The sequence below is a fragment of the Astyanax mexicanus genome, chromosome 13 (genome assembly GCF_023375975.1).
Source record: "Astyanax mexicanus isolate ESR-SI-001 chromosome 13, AstMex3_surface, whole genome shotgun sequence".
Taxonomy (NCBI): domain Eukaryota; kingdom Metazoa; phylum Chordata; class Actinopteri; order Characiformes; family Acestrorhamphidae; genus Astyanax; species Astyanax mexicanus.
Genome location: NC_064420.1, coordinates 32179323 through 32200234, shown reverse-complemented (window position 1 = coordinate 32200234; position 20912 = coordinate 32179323). Strand labels below are relative to the sequence as shown.

Here is a 20912-nt window from a genome sequence, read left to right as displayed (position 1 = left end):
AATGTAGTATACATTTGAGTCCATGTATACACACACTGTCCTTCCTAAAAAAGATTGATAAATGAGGCCCAGTGTTTTCATCAATTCTAAATACCAAGTAAATCATTAATCAAATTTTCTTTTGCACAGGTTTTTAAAACCTGTGCAAATCATGCTACCTTAACACCACTATCTAATGTACATCTAATAAGATAGTCCTCAGATTTCCCACCTAAAAGTGACAGAAAATGTGTGATTAGATAAACAAACTGTGCAGCAAGACAACCCAATAATAACTGAGAACAATATTTCTGCCAAAAAGGGTTTAAAGCAGTTCCTGGCTCTTTAAGGTGCCCAAACATTTGCACAGGCCACAGTGATAATTCTACACTTTGATTGGTTACAGAGGCTGTTTATTAATCTGTCAATTTGGCCAAAGGGTTCCCAAACATCTGCATAATAAGAATGTATAGCACAAATAGCACTACATTTTGTTTTATGAAAGTCTAATCAGATAAAATAATAAATGTGGGTAAATATTGTGGGTCAGTTTCCTAGACAGGGATTAAGTCTAGTCGTAGACTATTTTTTTTTTTTTTCTTTCCATGCAAAATGCAGTGTAGTCAACTAAAGACTTATTCCCTGTCTGGGAAACTGACCCAAAATTAAGTACTTTAACTCAATCTTTAAGTGAACATAAAGTTAGGCCTATACCATTACCAACAGTACAGCGATACAAGAATCACTGGACAGATTTATCGATTAAAATTTGCAGTATTATCAGACTATGGTGGAGAAACTATAGATCTGTAATTATGTATAATGCTTCTATATAAAGGTGCAGTTATCTGTGGTTTTGTGGCGTTTTGTTAAAGCCTGTATAGTGATTATAAATTATGAATTCTCACAGAACAGTCACTCATAAATCTCATTGTGGTCATCATTCACATTTTGCATCCTGGGACAAATAAAGAGAAAAAAATAAAGCAAACAAAAACACACTGTCACACACACTAACAGAGGTCTCCTTGCTACCAAACTGAGAAAGCTAAGTATGTTATTACTCAAACACGCTACCAGAATGTAGGTGTAGGGTCTACATACACACCTCCAGTAGAATATGGCTTTAAGAAAAGCATATCAAGGCCTTGTATTTCACGTCAGCACGAGCTTCAGCTTTAGCAACAGCATCGAAGGTCATTTGTCACTTGAATGGCTCTCATGAGTGGAGGTAATGGATTGCTGTTTGCTGTTTATTTTTTAGGTTTATCGACAACATCAGGTTTTTGATCACATTAGAACAAATAATGAACAACGCAAAGGCCACTCATTCAGAACCCTAACGCTGCAAGAAGGAAATCTACAATAAATATAACATTTCATTGTCTTATTCTATACTTTCATCATCTCATACAATCATACATAAGTGCTAGAATAGCCTGAAGGAGTCCAGCGTGTCCAGTCATATCATACATCTGAAGGAACTGGTGAATACTTCATCGTCACACACAAAGCGCAACATAAAGATTGTCCTGTGCTTTCAAAGAAATAAAGAAAAAAATAACAGCATTGACAGAAGCTGGGAAACCCTGCAGGACCACGCACTCACTTAATGTACACTAACAGTACATAAAAGCCAGCGGACAGCGAGACAAAAAGCTACAGACACTCCACACGTCACAGGGAGGGGAGTGCAGACCGAAAAGGCAACTGTTACTGATGGTTATGAGAGAGAGAATTATTATTTTTTTTTTTATAAAGTCCAGTGCATTACGTTTAATTTACTAAACATAGCACGAAAAATAAGAAAAATGTGTTTGGTGGATTGGTATTTATTTGGTGTAACAATGCTTCTTGGCAATAACTCTTATACTGTTGGAAAGCCTATTAATTTCCCTTTTAAATAGTGCCCCGTTTGTAAGGAACATGCATTTTTGGGATGAGCAGTAGAGCTGAGTGTTTGGATTGCACCCTTGGAAAATTTGACAAATGCTCTCTGCCATTGCCAAAAGGCTTATTCTGCTGTTGCTATAGAGTATGGGCAACTACATAATGGTGAGTTGCATGCTGGGTACCGCCCGCCATGTTTTAGGACACACATCCAAAACATATAGGCCGTGCAATAAGCTAAACAAAGAAGCAAAAGAGCGTTAACTTAAAAAAAATGGCAGGGATTAATGGGCTTAAGCTTGGCCTTTTGCGTAGTGTGGTGTCTAGACAAAACACTACTATGATACGTTTCTGGTGATTAGTGTAAAACAGTAAGACTATTGTTTTTGTGTTTTATCATTGTCTTTTACTTAGACCACAGTGGGTAATGTTGTCTAATGTTGTTGACCTGTTGTCCTCCGTGTTCTTCCAAGCTGGGAAGCTAAAAAACACACTTTATTTGCAATACGTTTTCCCCTGACGGTCGTTAGAGCAATTGTGGCACTTCATAACACAGCAAGCAATCACCATTTCATCATACTGTACACTGAATTAAGTGAACAATTAAATAATCGCGCCACCAGCCTGTCTCTGCTGTAGTATCCGTGTCCAAAAATTCCACAATGCACTGCGTTGTTCATGTGTGCTGACATCCCAATCCTTTTCTCTATAGACACTTATTTTGAGCTTCTGGTACCCCCAGGTGCTGCCAATCACCTGTGTTTCCTGATTGGCACCTCATTGGCAGCACCTGTGAGCATGGGCCCTGCTACAGTGGTCTGTAAGTATCTGCTCCAAGAATCGGCATCACGCCACGTTTTTCTGATTTGGATAGAGCCCATGCGACTGGGCAACTTCAATCTGGTGTTTCGGAAAACCAAGTTTTGGCATTGTTTGGAGTGAGCCGTAATGCCATTTTCAAATTGAGGACAAAGTTCCGCATAACACAGGATGTCAGAGACAGGCTGCGAAGGAGACCATCAAACACCAAACAAGTCAATGGCAGAATAAGCTGCTCTTTGAAATTGTCAGAGAAGATTTGGCAATTTTTTTTTTTATGGGCGTAACCCACATACTCAGCTCTGTTGCTTCCACAAATGGATGTTCCTTACAAGTGTGTCACTATTTAAAAGAGAAATTAACAGGTTTTCCAATAGTATAAGATTTATTACCAAGAAGCATTGATATAGCAAATAAATAACCTTCCAAACGCAAATTTCTTTACTTTTTGTGCTAGATTATTAGTTTCTGTTTAGCCACTTTTAGATATGCACTGTTACCCACAACTCTTGGATTGGCTATATGTGTGAACGCAAATGTCTGAGTCAGTTGTTTTTAATATTATCTGATCTTTATCCTGGCAGCCCCCAAGTAAAAAGTCTGGGTAATTTTAGAATGAGCTGCCAAAACCATGTGGGGCATTTCCTGTATGCTGGATGTGTAAAAGGGCAGCTCTGGATAATGTCTAGACCTGATTGATTCTCCAGATATTTTCATGTGTGATAATGGTATTAGATTCAACCCCTGCGGTTAATGTGGTTATATGTACAGGTCTTTAATATAGAGTTGCACACTGTATAGCCTATCTGTGGCAATACACTACTTTCCACCCCCCTTATCCTGCATTATCAACAGGACTTCTGTTGTGACACATGAAGGATGTTGCTTATTCACTTATTTTGATATTGGAATTCTAAAACTAGCTGCAGAATTTTCAGTACAAAATCCCACAATGCACCACTATTAGCACCTTTCCACCAATGTCCATATCCATAGACCTATCCAGACAGGATTTGTTTCTCAAGGGGATCCTGGGGTAATTTTCTATTTTATGGGGAGTCCTCATCCCATCCAGATTGACCGTGTATGTTTTCCTCAGACGTCCTCTGAGAAAATTACAGGCTGAATTATAATAATTTTATTCCCGTCCAGATCCACATGTCTGAGTTTTGTCTCTTCGTGTTTAATAAAATAGCTATTTGTCCACTGCCACACACGGGCATGCATTTCCACAAAGATCCATGTAAACACAACGGCAAACGTGACCAAGAAATCCAAAAAAACTCACTGGTCCTCCTGTTTTTTTAATTGCAGTCCGGATGCAAGAGTTTTATCACTAAGTAGAAACTAATGTCGTCTGAATAGGGCTCATGTTTCCTTTTTGTAGAAAAACAAATGTCTGTAACAACAATTTGCATGTAATCTATGCACTCCCCCATCCTATCACTTCTGTTTACTTGCCTCTGTGATGTATCCTCGGTTCCACTAAAACTGGTGCAAACACGGGTTGGTTCTCTGAAAAACACCAAGGTTCTTATAAGCCTGAATGGAACCAGTTCCAAAACCAGAGTTCTTTTGGCCGAAAAGGGCTAAATAATTAGTGTTACAATGATGCACCCCAGCGGGGATGATCTACACATAATTCAGTGTATAGATCCCCCTGAGGTAGCTGCTGCAGCTTTTAGTGAATTAAGCAATTAAATGTAAAGATTGACTCAAGAGCAATGTGGCAGCAAGCGAAAGAGAGAAGAGCTGTGTCTGAATCTGTGCCATATTCACTATATATACAATAAGAGACCACTTAAAAATGATGAGTTTCTTTGATTTTACTAAATTGAAAACCTCTGGAATATAATCAAGAGGATGATCACAAGCTATCACACCAAGCTGAACTGCTTGAGTTTTTGCACCAGGAGTGGCATAAAGTTATCCAAAAGCAGTGTGTAAGACTGGTGGAGGAGAACATGCCAAGATGCATAAAAACTGTGATTAAAAAACAGGATTATTCCACCAAATACTGATTTCTGACCTCTTAAAACTTTATGTAAAAAATAGGCACTAATTGAGATACAACCAAGCTTTAGAATTTTCTGTGCACCATTCCAACCAATGCAAGGCAATTAAGTACCATGCATTAAGTAGTGTACAAACAGCTGAGCTCAAATGCATGAAAATGTATCCAAAATCAGTCGATATCTTATCTGTCTCTGGTCCATGTAAAAGTACTCTATTTAATGTTCTGAATTTTCAAATATAGGTGACAGTGAATTAGGCACAGTTCTGGACACAGCTAATGCAAAGGAAAAGGGGGCAATTGCTTTTTTTATTACTATATTAATAAAAGTATGTACCGTGTATTCTCCAAATGCCTCTTGTATTGAACCGTGATGTCTGTACCCTGGTTGTTCGGTATTAGTACACCTAGTACACCTACCGTTACCCCCTAAAAGTTGCTGGAACAGTGATGTTGCTGGTGTTTTTAAGACAGACACTTTGCATTGCTGGGGGGCTACAACTGGGAAGTACAGTCCTGGTCATGGTGATCTACTACCCTGAGAAGATCAGATCCAACACACCTGGGTCTAAAATTCAATGCCATTAAAGGCCGTCATTCCCTGGATCCAGTGTTTTGGATTAGGATTGAAAGAAAACTCCACAGTGTGGTAGATTTTCAGGACCAAGAAATCAAAGTGCATGGCAACAGATGGGCTTAAAGAAGTCTCTAACAATATGCCTACAAAGTGGACCCAGGTAGGAATTTCGAATTACTGTATATAGCTGGTGCATGTGTGTAGGTGTACATTGAAATAGTGGTCTTTATGAACTTCTGCTCTCTGAACACGTAGATGCACTGGACTTTAAACATACACAAACATACTAAACTTCAAGTAACCACTGATAAAGTGAATTTTAGTGCAATTGATGTCGATTAACGTCACTCCACGTTGAGGTGATTCAGTCAAAAAACAATTTCAACAAGTTATGGTGAAGATGAACAACATTTTCAAATGGTGAAGACCTCACAGCCAACGTTGAAAAATTAGACACTATCAATTTTTTATCACGGGGAAGGGAAAAACGTACACTGACAGTTTTCTCAAAGTGCAAAAACAACAAGAAATGTACCTACAGAGACCTCATGTAGACCTGGTACAGTCCTTAGATCCTGATCAACATCATCACGTGCCCTTTTCTTTAAGTATTAATATAAACTCTTTATGATTGCTTGTCCTTCAACATCAGTCAGAAATTCCCTACCATTCTTAGCACTACGTTCACACTGGCAGGCAACAAAGTGACAAGCGACCAGTCATTTTCTATGAAGGGATTAAAACTGTAGCTTTGGTTTGGTGACAAGCAGCAAGCAACAGAGCAAAACAGCGACACAGAGTCAAACTTTTTGCAAATTAATTCTGACGATTGGCTGAACAAATTCTTCAGACCAATCACAGACCCTTCTGATCTCCAGACTTTTCATTTTCTTAACAGTGTGGTTCTAAACATGGAACAAAGCGCTATAAACTCCTTTTACTTTTTACTTTTTCTGTTCTACATAAAACAAAGTGTGGAAGGAAGTTGCAAATAACTGAATAGGTAGCTTGCTAGATTAGCCAGCATGCTAACTGGCCACACCCGACAATGCGAGCTGCCTCATCTACCCCGACACGCAGTCAAGAGACAAATTTTGGGGTGACCTTTGCAGCTTGTTGCCTATCAATGTGAACACAGGGTTAAGGTTCAATCGTATTTGTTTATCATACACTACCAGTTTGGCTTAGGATAACAGAATAAATATACTAGTTTTTATGCATTTCTAATGGACTATGCGCTAGCGGTGACACCAGGGGTAAATGCAACGCGTATCAATAGCTTGCCAGTAGCAGCTAGCCTGGTTCCTACAAGGAAAAGGCGACTGCCATTCTTCACAGGCAGCCACTCAGGCATTACGAAAGAGCTAACTATCATACCTATAACTGTTATCAATACATCTGCCTTTAGTCATTTAGGTGCTTTGGCTACACTATACAGAAAACACAACACGAACACACACACTCACACGTATTAACGCACACACAACGTGTTACAAACCGGCCTCAATTCCGTGGTACTCATTAAGACCATACCAGTAGTATGAGTAAACTAAGGGACGGGAAGAAAGGAAGACGAAGAATCTGGCATTCGGTCCTTTCCCTTGCTGTTTCTTCAGTCCCCAAAAGGTACAATCAGTCAATCAGTGTCAGGCAACCGAGGAGTATTCTGGGAGAATTTATTGAGTGTCAGATGTCTGATCTGTTGGATGTGCGCTGTAGCTCATTGTCCTGCCAACTAGTCTTGGAGAAGGGGGTCACAGGTGAGGTTTTAAAGGTAAGGGCGACCGTTTCAGATTGACAACTACGATTTTCTGGTAAATACCTTCCTCCCCTCCCTTATAAAGACTACAGCAGGACCAGAGCTGCTGTGTTCAGGATTCTACGGCAAAACAGATGCGCTGCCGGTTTTACCTCTGACCTGTTTCTGCTTCAAGTGCTCATTATCGCTCCATGATTTCTGTGCAGAACCAATCCGTGAACAGTGCTGTGAAAAGCTCCAGGGACTCTCTCTTTGATGTACATGAGCTACAATCATATATTCATGCCACCTGGTCCCCCGCCCCCTGCAGGGTAATGTCGCAGACCTCCTCCGCGGCGCAGGGAGTGGAGGGCAACAGTGCAGCAGCCCCTCAGCAGGGCTCCTATGTGGTACACGGGCTGGCCGCCCTGGCGTGGACCCCGGCAGAACCATGCAAGTGTGGGTACCACAGGCACTGCCACGGCCAACAGATCCACCAGGAAATGGCGGCTCCAGTAGCTTTTTACGGGGGGACCACTGCCGCAAGTCTTAGAATCATTTGTTCCAGACTCTGCTCCCTGCTCAACTTCATTGTCCTCATCTACTTCTATAACTGTGAACTCGCTGATGCTCGCCTGTTCTTCCTGGGAAGCCATACTCTGTGGCTGGGAGGTTTGGGGTGTTGGCTCCTCTTTGTTATCCATTGACGGTTCCAGTTGCATAGTGGGAGCGGAGGAAGTAGGACTGTTTGGCTGTGGATGAACCATAGGTGAAACCACAGCAGTTGACTCCAAGATAATAGGTGCCTTTCTAGCAGATTCCCCTGCAACAGAGGGCAAAGTGGCAGCCTGCTTGACCACAGTATTCTCAGTAACCACTGACTCTATGCCAACAGGTACTTTATTATTAGCTGATTCCATGGCAAAAAACGACATGGTGGTGGACTGTGGGGCAGCAACTTCCTCAAGAATGGACTCGGTTGCAACAGAGTCCGTGGCAACAGATTCCATAGCAACTGCGGCCGTGACAACAGATTCTGTGGCAACCGAGTCCAAATCATCCCCCTCGTCTGACAACCAGGTGGAAGTAGGGCTGCAAGCCTGGGAACGGAAGGTGCGCTCCGCAATGGTGTCTAAGTCAGAGTTGAAAGGTGCACTGGGGCCAGTGGCCGGCGCAGAGGCCGGACCCTGGTCATATTCTGTCTGGATTGCCTGCTCTCGCAAATGATGTAGGTACAGGTGGTGGTGTGAAAGGCAGGGATGGCTGAGGCTCACACTTGGCCCTCCATCCATTCCGGCTACCCTGCCCAGGCCACAGCGGAGCGGCACAGCCCGGCGCTCACTACAGCACAGAGCTTCGTAGGTGGATGAATGTGGCAGGCGTGAGCAGGCACTCAGCAATGAGGCTGTCTCCTCTGACAGGGAGGCAGCCTCCAGCAGCAGCTCGGCCCGGGACGCCAGACCCAATGGAGCCTCCCCACAGCACACAAAGCCACTGTCCTGAGTGCCCTCGCCTGACAGGCAAGGTATATCCGATCCGCTGCCACTCCCATTGCGTTCCCCCACTGCTTGGTCACTCAATTTGGTGTAGGTAGAGCTGCGGGTCAGCGAGCGTGCCGGAGAACCTTCACAGGACCTCGCAAGACCCTCGCCAACCTCCAGCCCTGCCCCCACCACCCCTCCCCCGGAGCTAGGAGCCTCAGTCTCTTTGGACCCTCCAGCCTGGGCCAGCTCCATGTTCTGCAGTAGGGTCTCCAGCTTGTGGTTCTGGAGGTTGATGTCTTGGAAGCACTTCTGCACGCCTGTGTCTGTTTCGCCGAGGCTGGAACGCACCACGTCAATCACCTGCTTGAGCTGCTGGATCTCTTGACGTGCCTCCTTCAGGGCCAGCTGGGCCTCCACACGGTGACATTCTTCCTCAATCCAGTCCTCCTGCATCCGTGAGAGTTGCGTCCGTAGCTCATCGATCTCGGAGTCCCTGAGAAAGATTTGAGAATGGTATAAAAAGAGCAGAGTGTAAGGAAAGGTGTAGAGAAAGGGAATATTAGTATACAAGGTTAAACCTATCTTAAGAGACGTCCTTTATAGGCAGATTTAAGGTTGTCAACTGTTCTAAATACGTCAGTAGTGCCTTTCCTTCTATTCTTCAATGGTCAGGACCCCACAGGACCACCGCAGAGCAGCTAATACATTTTAAAGACTCCCACTTCAGAGGCAGAAGCTCTGAATCTGTTGCTGCACAGTTTGAGTTGCTCATCCTCTAGTCCTATAACAAACAGTCCTAACTGAATGCTGTTTGCTAGATAATTCTGGTTGGTGGACTCTTCTTAGTTCAGCAGTGACAGAGAAGCGGTGTTTAAAAGCTCCAGCAGCACTGCTGTGCCTAATCCACGCATCACCACCATGTCAGTGTCTCTGCAGAGCTGAGAAAGATCCACCACCCATGTAATACCTGCACTGGGTGGTCCTGTTGGGTCATGATCACTGAAGGACAAGAAGAAAGAGGCTAATAATATGACAACTTTACTGTGTAGTTTAATGCATTAACTTACCTGTCCTGTAGTCTATCGACAGTATCTTTGAGCCGTGCCCTCAGATGTCTGATGCACACCTCCTTCTGCTGCAGAGGGGTAAGATATTGTTCAGGGGGAGGGGGTTTGATACCATGGTTATCTGTGCAGGAGGTGTACTTCATGTGACGCCTGTTTAAAAAAGGCAGACAGGAGAAGATGTGGATTCAGGACCCAAATAATAAATCTGTCTTGCAAATATTTGTTTCTGCATCGTCACCATTGTGTGACGTACCTGTGGGTGGGGCTTCCATCACTTCCCTTGCACGAGCCTGAAGTGCTGCTGCTGCTGAGGGATGCATTGCCATAGGGGTCTCGGTTACTGACGGGTGCCGGACTCCGTCTGCGGCACAGGAAAGTAGCAGTGTTAAAACAGCTCTTGCACTCCAAAACTCTACGTCTGGGATGATAAATATGTAACACTGTAATATTACAATCCAGCCAAAATCTACAGGCCTACAGAGCATGACATCAACACATGCTCACTCACACCACACTACACAACATCACTAACATGCCACAGTACAGATTCAGTAACTGGACGAACTGAGACAGAGTGCTACCTCCTATGATACAAGAGAACACCACAGGCAAGACATGTAAAAATGCCTTATTAAAATAAAAGAACACAAAAAAAAACAGACAAATGTTTCAAGCAGAGGTATATGGGCTGTATAATAAGCAAAACTTCCAAGCAGTAATGAATCTGTCAGGATGATGAATACAGATTAGGTTTGCAAACCAAATGGCAAAAGCTGAGTAAGCAGTCCAGTCAGCAGTGGAGGTAAAGGCATGATAATCTGATGACTGTCTGGATTCATTCTACACACCATGTACAGCACCGCCAGAGCCAGGCTCTGACCCTAGAATAGAGTTATCTGCTTTTTAAGCATGTCTTTAGACAGAGACCTGAAAAGTAGCCTCCCATAATTTAAACTGCATCAGTATTTTGAGCTTTAAAAATGTAAAATGTACTAATTTGCCACACAAATAAGAAAAAGTTGGAACATTATGGAAAGCGCAAATAAACAAATGCAGTGTTTCTTACATCTTGTTAAGACTTTTAGTCACAACAAGTTGTGACATTGAGTTAAATGAGTTAAAAAAGAGATCCATAGAAGTCTGAGGATTTGAGTCCTTGAGTTTGTCAATATATATATATATATATATATATATATATATATATATATATATATATATATGTATTTGAAAACTATAAAGAAAGATTACAATTAATAAGCATATTTCTCATTGTATACTACATTGTATAATATCACCCATATTGTATACTACATTGTATAATAACACCCATAACCTTTAATCCCTTAGAACAAATTGCCTCAAGAATCGTCATTGGTCATTTGTTGGTGTCTGATTAAACCACATGGACAAGGAATTACTTTGGCAAATAATGCTAATCACTACATTACAGAGTTACACTCACAAATGCCAAATGTGTTCCAGACCAAAGACTAAAGGGACTAGTAGTGTAAGCATGTTCACCTCCCAGCACTGGGGTCTTGGGTTCAAATTCCTATCTGGGTGGAATTTCCATGTTCCCCCCATGTCTGTTTGGGTTTACTCTGGGGACTTTGGGTTCCTCCCACAGTGCAAAATTATATATATATTAATGTATTTATGACTGTGTGCCCAGATACAGATCGCAGTCTTCCAGGTGGACGGTCGTTTCCGGTTGAGAGTATGTTGCACGCGATTGGTTGCCTCTTCTTACTGGTGTGTGTATTGATAGTGCTGAGTATAAATGGCTGAGGGAAAATTGAGATTGTAAAGCACCCTTGGGTTTCTAGAATCCAAGTAAAAAAACAGGGTCTGTCATGGTTTGTGGATTTATCTGTTCACTTCGGTAATACAGTATTAATGCAGGAATGTACATGGTGATCTTAGCACAACATGCTGCCTTTAAAATGACATGTTATCCAAGGATGTTAATACATTTTTCAATGCCTACTGTCTGCAAGAAATTTAAAGTAAACGTGAATCTAAGAAACACTGCACTGTTCCAACTTTTTCTGATTTGGGGTTATTAAAACATCTTCTGTAGGCCCACTTTTCTGGTGAAAGGTTAGAGACAAGTGTGTAATTCTAGCCAGCACAGAAGACTAATAAGCAACATGGACCTTCACTCTCCAAACGGTGTAAATATATGTTAGCTGTTGGCAATAAGTTTAGCTCAGAGAGTACATTGCCATAAATTTCTTCAATCCTACTGCAATTCTGTCAAAATTAAACAAAGAACAAAAGGCTACATGAGTGAGGAGCCTGAATCCATGCCAAGGGGATGCCATTGACAATAACAGAGATACGGGGTGCGAGGGATGATGCGCTGACCGACAGTGATGCTCCGGAGACTTGGGCGTCAGAAATCCGCGGCTCTGCCTCATAGAGACCATAATGCCTGACTCCATGGGGGTGTAGTCTAGCTCTATAAACCTGCAATAGTCAAAACTGACCCACACACAAGAACGTACCATTAAACAGGGGACAGCATGCACCTGCATACACCTGCTTAAACGTGAACCATTTTTCTCTATTTATATTCCAGCACAGAATATTAATTTTGGATATATCTTACATAGCAGACCCAAGGGAATCCTAGATCTGTACTTCACAGTATGTTTCAGAGAGGACAAATCGAGCTAAATCGACATGAATGAAACTAGACAGCGGCATAAGTTACAGATAACAGTGAGGAATGAAAAGGGAGATGCGCATCCAGTAGAATGCTAAGAATAAAAAAAAAAAACCAGTGGGATTCTCTAAAATGCTGTCACTGACCTGCTGCACACCAACTCAAAGACATGCTTCATATTCTTCCTTTAAAATACTGAAGACGATTTCTGTGTGTGTTTTTCAGTTTACTTTTTATCTGCCACATTTGTATTTGTAATATCTGTGAGACATCAAAAACAAACAAGCAGGGGCACTGAGTGGTCCAGCACTTTAAAGCGCTGCCGTTATGATAAGGAGATCTCTCTGAGTGGGTAGATGGCGCTCTTTCAGCAGTTCGAAAAGAGGAAGTGTCTAACTTCTTATGTATCAGAGGAGGCATGTGCTAGTCTTGTGTTGTGACATCACTAGTGATGGGGGATATACAGCTAAGTAACAGCTGAGTAGCAGCTGAATGGGTTCGACACCTGGCCTAGCTAAAAATTGGGAGAAAATTGGAAAAAAAAAAAATCTGGGGAGGTGCATGTAGGATTGACGTACAAGTATAAAAGGGTCTGACTGGAATATTAGTATTTACATTAGAGTGTTTTTGAGGTGAGTGTGTGATGATTTAAGCATGCAATTTTCATTATGCTTACTAGTGTACATTCATACAACTTGTGTTTCTTTAGTGTGAAACAAAAAAGCTATCATTAAGCCCCAGCCAATAAAGTGTGAAATCCAACCCTCGTTTTAAAGAGCTACCTTGCAATATCTCAAATCTATCACAATCCATTTAGCTAATTAAGGACATCTTAATGCAATGATCAGTTGTTTTAGGTGGATTAGGGTTGGAACCAAAGTCTGCATAAAGGCCAATTAATACTTCTGCATCAAACCTATGGCGTAGCCTACGCGTATCCAGCGAGAGTGTACTAGGCGTCGGAGCGCATTTATACTTCTGCCTGTGTGAATGAGCGGCTCTGCATCGCTCTGCAGTTTAAACTGCAAAGGCGGGAATGTGTGGACGGGAATATGAGGCCTGGCGGAACAATCACAGCTGCAGCTGTCCGCATTGTGTAATTACATATCCAGGAAGGTGAGTCGTAACTGTTTTTGAAACAATCGCGGGCGAAAGCTTGGTCGTTAAGTGCGAAAGGCTGTGATATGAATAATTGTTGATGCCTCGCAACCCCTCAACAAATATCTAGGTTTAATAACTCACGTTTAATAGACCTGTCAAACAGTCAATGAAAGCAGAAGACACATGGTAAGGAATAGTCAGAGGTGGAGTTCCAAACGCCTGTCTTTATTCATTTTCTCATTAATAGTCTTTTCTTTTACTTATGTGTGTTTTTCTTCTGGGACACAGATTTTGAATGAAAAAAGTTTTGCGTTTGATTTTGTGACATCATGTTTTTGGAGAGCAGTCAGGCTTACTGTGGGTTCCTCCTGGTGAAAGACTTTCCACCAGTAATTTGTGACAGTGTATCGCTGATCAATCATGTAGTGTACAAAGCACAATTACTGAAACATCCCTGAGCACACTGTGAAATGTACAATAATCTGATAATTCTGAAAGTTGTGTAGTGTGAACATGGCGTAAAGTAGCTCCCCAGCAGAAGAGTTAAAGACCACTGAATGATTAACTACCCTTGAGGAGGTTAAAACTAAATAATAGACATTTATATATATATATATATTTACTGTATACATAGGTGTCCATCCTAAGTATATCACAGAATGTATATCACTGACAACCAGCATGTCTCAAAATAGGTTTAACAATAAAAGTAAAAAAAAAAACTGAATGAACAACAGTATATAGTTCTATTCATCTCCATCTCCCACCTCAACAATCCACATCACTGCATTATATCAAACAACATGCCGTTTTCCTCCAATCACAGTTCAAAAGGGGTGGGTTGTACCATGTGTGCCACTAAGGGGCATGCGTATGGATCATGGCAAAAAGCAAAAGGAGATGCAGCAAAGGTGAAGCAGAGGAATGAACAGCAAACATGAGAGAGCGCTGGGATCTTTACGGATAGCAGAAAGAGAGACAGCCAGGGACATGTGAGACCAGAGTAACAGTCCATCCTTCTGTGTTCTACAAGATGGACTGTCTCAAGCACAGTACTAATGATGCAGAGTAGTGAAAGGGGTGGTCTATTCAGCTGTGCAAAGTAAGGGTCAACATACAAGTTTAGAATCTAGAGTGTGAAGACTTTAATAAATCTTACAAACACCAATATTTAGTAGTTTTTCATACCTACAGTACAGGCCAAAAGTTTGGACACACCTTCTCATTCAATGAGTTTTCTTTATTTTCATGTCTATTTACATTGTAGACTCTCACTAAAGGCATCAAAACTATGAATGAACACATGTGGAGTTATGCATTTAACAAAAAATGGGACCAACAAGTGCTAAACACCTCTGGGAACTCCTTCAAAACTGTTCGAAAACCATTTCAGGTGACTACCTCTTGAAGCTCATTGAGAGAATGATGCCAAGAGAGTGCAAAGCAGTAATCAAAGCAATGGGTGGATATTTTGAAGAAACTAGAATATAAATGTTTTTTTTATTTATTTCACTTTTTTTTGTTAAGTACATAACTCCACGTGTTCATTCATATTTTTGATGCCTTCAGTGAGAATCTACAATGTAAAAAGTAATGGAAATAAAGAAAACAAATTGTCAAAATTTTTGGCCTGTGCTGTATATTGAATTTGCTCTGTTCTGAATAACTTGGAGCGTTCTCAGCTTGGTTTGTTTTCACACAGTGCACCAAAATGTGTCACAACAGACCATGCAAGAAAGTTCTCGCTGGTGATTGGTCAGACCTGTCTAGGCTGGGAGCAACAAAGTAAAGACAGGAAGAAGGTCCTGTATTGTAGGCTAGCATATGTTTCTGTGTAGTTTAACATGGAACAACAGCAGAGTTGGCATTTGTTCATAGCTGAAATTATCTGGGAAATAGTTTATAGTTGGGTTGGGGTCAGATCACCACAAACTGCTGGTATAGAAACATTCCACTACGTTGAGGTTAATTACATGTTAAAAATTATCTCCATATTTCCAAAAGCATATGGGAAATGGAAGGCCACTTACAAAGCTAAAATGATTCTCATTTGATATGATGCCAAAAAATCCTGTTTATCCCTTTATTTGTTGGAGTGTAGTTATTAACATTGGTGTTTGTATGTCATGGTATTTGGTACATAGTATTTAATATTTGCCTGAAATACATGAAAGTAGCAAAAGTTTCTTCACAACCACTTGCTACCATTTACTGGGTCCTTTTTTGGGGGGTTTGCAAAATGCCATACATCTGTCTCACAGATTCTAAGATAAGAAGCCACAGCTACAGAGAAGATGGCCACTGATAGTGATCTTTTCCACTACAAGAGTGGAAGCCATCTTGAGGTCCAGTCCTCAACCAGTCAACAGAACTTTACCAGTACTCATCACAGGGCTAACAATTGCTGGTAGGCATCAGGTAGTAGCAAATCCAACCACAGTATCAAAGCATTACAAGCTGTAATCTTCTTAAAATTCAGCTTCATCTAAAGATTTGGATTAGTTTCATACAGTCTAGCAAAGAAATTGACGTTGAAAGATGTTCTACTGCATCCATTCTATTTTGATATATCTGTAGCAATAATTACATTTCAGTTGTTGTCAGAGTCTGATTGTAAATGTATGGGTAAGAGAGAGCAGCAAATTTAGAAATGCCACTAATAATCAAAAGTATAACCAAATACAGAAATTAATGAACTGTAACTATATAAAATGCTCTGGTAATATCTGATGTAATGTGCACTACTATACATATTCATATAGTTAACTCTCCATTGACTGAAGCTCTGTAGAAGTGCAACCTACAAAATACATTAAAATGCCATTAGACCAAAATAGGGACCACAGAAGGATGGGTCCCCCCTTGTAGCTGCCCATCCATGGCTTAGGCAAAGTGTTAAAGACGTGGTTTTGGACTGGACCTGGATTCGGGAGCAGTGCACAGACTAATCTACTACTAGCAGCAGTGTCCTCTACTATAATCATGCCCTACATAGGGTACTGAATCTGAGGCTCACGGAGGGGGCGCAGAGGAGGGGGACAGCATTTGCTGCAAGCGCCATTTAGGCTGCAGGGCCTTCAGGGGGTTGAATCTGAGGAGAGACAAGACACAAAGGCAGAGAGCTGGGCTCTACTGTAAACAGAGATGCTAGCACGGCTAATCGTAGCTGAGTAGCTGATTATGTTACTAATCTTAGAGTAAAATGGTGGTATTATGTTTGTGCATGTGGTTCTGGTACGAGTGGATCAGATACAGCAGTGCTGCTGGAGTTTTTAAACCATAATTTTACTTCTGGACTGAGAAATATCCACCCAGTGTTCTATGCACACTGATCAAAGACTAGAGGATGACAAACACATACTATCCAGCAACAAATGAGCTTCTGGCTCTGTCTTTACATCTACAAGTTGGTAGTTAAGGTGTCTAAAGCCCACACAGGGTCCTGGGGTTATTTTCTGTTTTATGGGGGGTCCTCTGTGATTTTATTTCCGTCCAGAACGACCATGTATGTGTTGTTCTCAGACTTCCTCTGAGAAAATTACAGGCTGAATTACCTACTGTTTTTCACTGAACTCCGTGATCTTCTGATAATTTAAGTGCCATCTGGATGCACATGTTTGAGTTTTGTCACCTTGTGTTTAATATAATAGCTATTTTTTCACTACTGCGCACCGTAATTACACTTTGTGGGCACGGTTCCATGGAGAGCCATGTAAACACACCAGTGAGTGGAAATGGAGGAGCTACTGAACGCAATGTCATGTTACTGAGAAAGCTAAAACTCACTGGTCCTCCTGTTTTTTTTTTTATTGCAGTCCGGAACCAAGAGTTTTATCACTGAGTAGAAGTGTGAAATATTTTTCACAGACGTTCCCCTGAGAAACGAATCCCGTCCGGATAGGGCTCAATAGAGTAGACAGTGAGTAAACACAGTGTTTAAAAACTCCAGCAGCACTGCTGTGCCTAATCCACACAAATCAAAACAACACACACACATAAAATACCACCATATCAGTGTCACTGCAGTACTGAAGCACACAGAATGACTACAGTCTATAATTATAGAACTACAACTATAAATTGCTCCTACAAGATCAGTGGAGCTGAAAAAATGGACAGTGAGAGTTGAAACAGGATTGTTTAACTGGACATTGTAGCTTATTAATAGCTAATTAACAAAAAAATAATTTAACAATCTCTGTACTACAACAGACTCAATAGATTAAAATAGCTCTGCCGTGTATTGACATATTTTATCCACCATGATTTCTATATTTAATCTAAGCTAAGTATTTTTATCTAGTAGCAATTAAACTAATGCATCTCATGCAAAAAAAGAGACTGCTAGCATTATTAACGCTGAGTCTCATTGCTTTCTTAGGCTTAATAGCTTTTCAACGGCACACTGTGAAATCAATCTTCAGGTTTGAAAGAGAATTATGCTCAGAGTTAAGGAGCTTGCATAGCCATGACTGCACAGAAAAAAAAAAGAAAAAGAAAAAGAAAGAGAGAAAGGAAGAGAGGCTTGTTAGTATTAGCAAAGCACTTGTGGCGCTCAAAGACTGATGAGGATGAAGAAAAATGAACTACTCCCACTACATATATAAATATATATATATAAATATATTTCAACATCTAACATTTAAAATTCAAGGAAAAGCCATCAGACGGAACTTCCAAGACCAAATCTACAAACCAGAGAACAAACCAGAGAACAACATGTTAAAGCAGGATAAGACAAACATCCCATTTGTTGCAGTAAAAAAAAATGAAAGGATAGAGATAAAAGGAAGAAAGAAAAAGAGGACAGACAGACAGATAGACAGAAGAAATAAGAGAAAGGTGACAGAATAAAGTGAAATACTGTATGAAGAAAGGTGTGAGCCGTACCTGCGAGATCCAGAGCCGGATTTTTTATTGACAGGTGAAGACATGGAGGCCAGCTGGCTCATGTTTTCTGCAGCTGGATCTCTCGCTCCTTTCCTTCCTTCGATGCTCTCCCAGGAGCCCTTTCAGGACAGATCAAACACTTCAGCTGCAGCCAGCCTGAGAAAGGTGATACGACAGCAGAAAAATACTAAAGTTACTTTTCCTGAGTTCCAGCAAAGGTCTTTTTAGTGTGAGTACTAGTTTGAACTTAGACCTATTCAGACTGTATGGTCTGGAAATTTGAATCATGCTGCTGATTGTTACGCGGGAGACGGAGGGATGGAGGAGGAGGGATGGACGTAAGTGCAAATAGTATATTTATTTAAACAAACAAGATAAATCAAAGCAAACAAAACACGGGAAACGCAAAACAACAAGGCTAGGATAATGTCAAACTAAGAAACACAGACTACTAAACTAAGACTAGGATACACCAAGGATACGAACGGACAGCAAGGATACCAGGAGACAAAAGACAAAAGACTCGACACTGAACATTCTAACAGAGGGGCTTAAATACAAGAGGAGAGTGAGAAACACCTGGGCTAGGAAGACGAGGGGGCGGGGTTACAAACAGGACACAGGTGAGAACACTGATGCTACAGGGCAGGGCTGGGGCGGAGCTAGGGTGGAGACAAATACTAACAACAACAATAGCACATGGCTGTGAACACTGACAGGAAAACAGAGGGGCAGGAGCACAAGAGACCAAACGAGGGAGAAACAGAAGACAGACAAAGGCTAAGGTGTAACATTACCCCCCCTCAACGGCGCCACTACCAGAGGCGCCGAGAGAGAGGGAACAGAAAAACAAGACAAGGCTAGACAAGACCAGAGAAAGAACACAGGGGCAGGAACTGAGACAGGAGACTAGACAGGAGAAACATACTGGGACTGGAATGGAGACTGGACAGGGGGTTGAAACACAGACTGGACAGTGGCCGGGAACTGGGACTGGATAAGACTGGGCAGGGAAACTGGGACAATTACATGGACAGGGACGGACACAAACACAGTGACAGGGACGGGAACAGGAAAACCACCGGGGACAGGAATGGGAACAAACACAGACACCGGGACCAGGACAGGGAGAGACACGGGAACAAACATTGGTGGGTGCCCAGGACTGGCGAAAGTCTGTACGGAAGTCCAAGGAGCCAGCCTGGGCACAGTTCTGGGGGCAAAGACAGGGGGCCTTGGGGCAGGCCTGGGGGTATACAAAGTTCTGGGAGTGGGCACAGGGTCAGAGGCGGCCGGAGCCGCGGGCACAGGGTCAGAGGCGGCCGGAGCCGCGGGCACAGGGTCAGAGGCGGCCGGAGCCGCGGGCACAGGGTCAGAGGCGGCCGGAGCCGCGGGCACAGGGTCAGAGGCGGCCGGAGCCGCGGGCACAGGGTCAGAGGCGGCCGGAGCCGCGGGCACAGGGTCAGAGGCGGCCGGAGCCGCGGGCACAGGGTCAGAGGCGGCCGGAGCCGCGGGCACAGGGTCTGGAGCAGTGGGTACCACGTGGGCGGCTGGAGCTGGAGCTGAGGCTGGAGCAGCGGGAGCTGCTGGCGCTGGAGCTGAGGCTGGAGCAGCGGGAGCTGCTGGTGCTGGAGCTGAGGCTGGAGCAGCGGGAGCTGCTGGCGCTGGAGCTGAGGCTGGAGCAGCGGGAGCTGCTGGCGCTGGAGCTGAGGCTGGAGCAGCGGGAGCTGCTGGCGCTGGAGCTGAGGCTGGAGCAGCGGGAGCTGCTGGCGCTGGAGCTGAGGCTGGAGCAGCGGGAGCTGCTGGCGCTGGAGCTGAGGCTGGAGCAGCGGGAGCTGCTGGCGCTGGAGCTGAGGCTGGAGCAGCGGGAGCTGCTGGCGCTGGAGCTGAGGCTGGAGCAGCGGGAGCTGCTGGCGCTGGAGCTGAGGCTGGAGCAGCGGGAGCTGCTGGCGCTGGAGCTGAGGCTGGAGCAGCGGGAGCTGCTGGCGCTGGAGCTGAGGCTGGAGCAGCGGGAGCTGCTGGCGCTGGAGCTGAGGCTGGAGCAGCGGGAGCTGCTGGCGCTGGAGCTGAGGCTGGAGCAGCGGGAGCTGCTGGCGCTGGAGCTGTGGCAGCAGGTGCTGGAGCTGGAGCTGTGGCAGCAGGTGCTGGAGCTGGAGCTGTGGCAGCAGGTGCTGGAGCTGGAGCTGTGGCAGCAGGTGCTGGAGCTGGAGCTGTGGCAGCAGGTGCTGGAGCTGGAGCTGTGGCAGCGGAAGCTGCTGGTGCTTGAGCAGGCGCGGCGGGTGCGGCTTGAGCAGGCGCGGCGGGTGCGGCTTGAGCAGGCGCGGCGGGTGCGGCTTGAGCAGGCGCGGCGGGTGCGGCTTGAGCAGGCGCGGCGGGTGCGGCTTGAGCAGGCGCGGCGGGTGCGGCTTGAGCAGGCGCGGCGGGTGCGGCTTGAGCAGGCGCGGCGGGTGCGGCTTGAGCAGGCGCGGCGGGTCTAGGAGCTCGTGACCTGGGAGTAGGCACAGGAGCAGAGGCTGGACCCCCAGGCACAAGAACTGGGGTAACAGCAGGCACAGAGTCAGAGGCGGCCGGGGCCGCGGGAACTGGGTCAGAGGCGGCCGGGGCCGCGGGAACTGGGTCAGAGGCGGCCGGGGTCGCGGGAACTGGGTCAGAGGCGGCCGGGGCCGCGGGAACTGGGTCAGAGGC

At 43.9% G+C, this 20912-nt stretch overlaps 1 protein-coding gene across 5 annotated transcripts in view; it reads right to left on the bottom strand.

Moving 5' to 3' along the window:
• Nucleotides 1-4601: 4601 nt before the first annotated feature.
• The window catches only part of snphb (syntaphilin b), a 33811-nt gene continuing 17500 nt past the window's right edge, over nt 4602-20912 (bottom strand). Inside the window, exons 2-7 of one of the 5 annotated variants that reach the window (XM_049486514.1) lie at nt 18228-18383; nt 16354-17809; nt 11936-12052; nt 9822-9929; nt 9569-9718; nt 4602-8994 (exon numbers count right to left, since the gene is read on the bottom strand). In XM_049486514.1, coding sequence (XP_049342471.1) covers nt 7311-8994; nt 9569-9718; nt 9822-9929; nt 11936-12052; nt 16354-16382 — 2088 coding nt within the window. In that variant the 5' untranslated portion in view covers nt 16383-17809; nt 18228-18383 and the 3' untranslated portion in view covers nt 4602-7310. The remainder of the gene's footprint in view (nt 8995-9568; nt 9719-9821; nt 9930-11935; nt 12053-16353; nt 17810-18227; nt 18384-20912) is intronic. The other 4 variants (XM_007250782.4, XM_007250784.4, XM_007250783.4 and 1 more) reach the window with 4 other exon arrangements.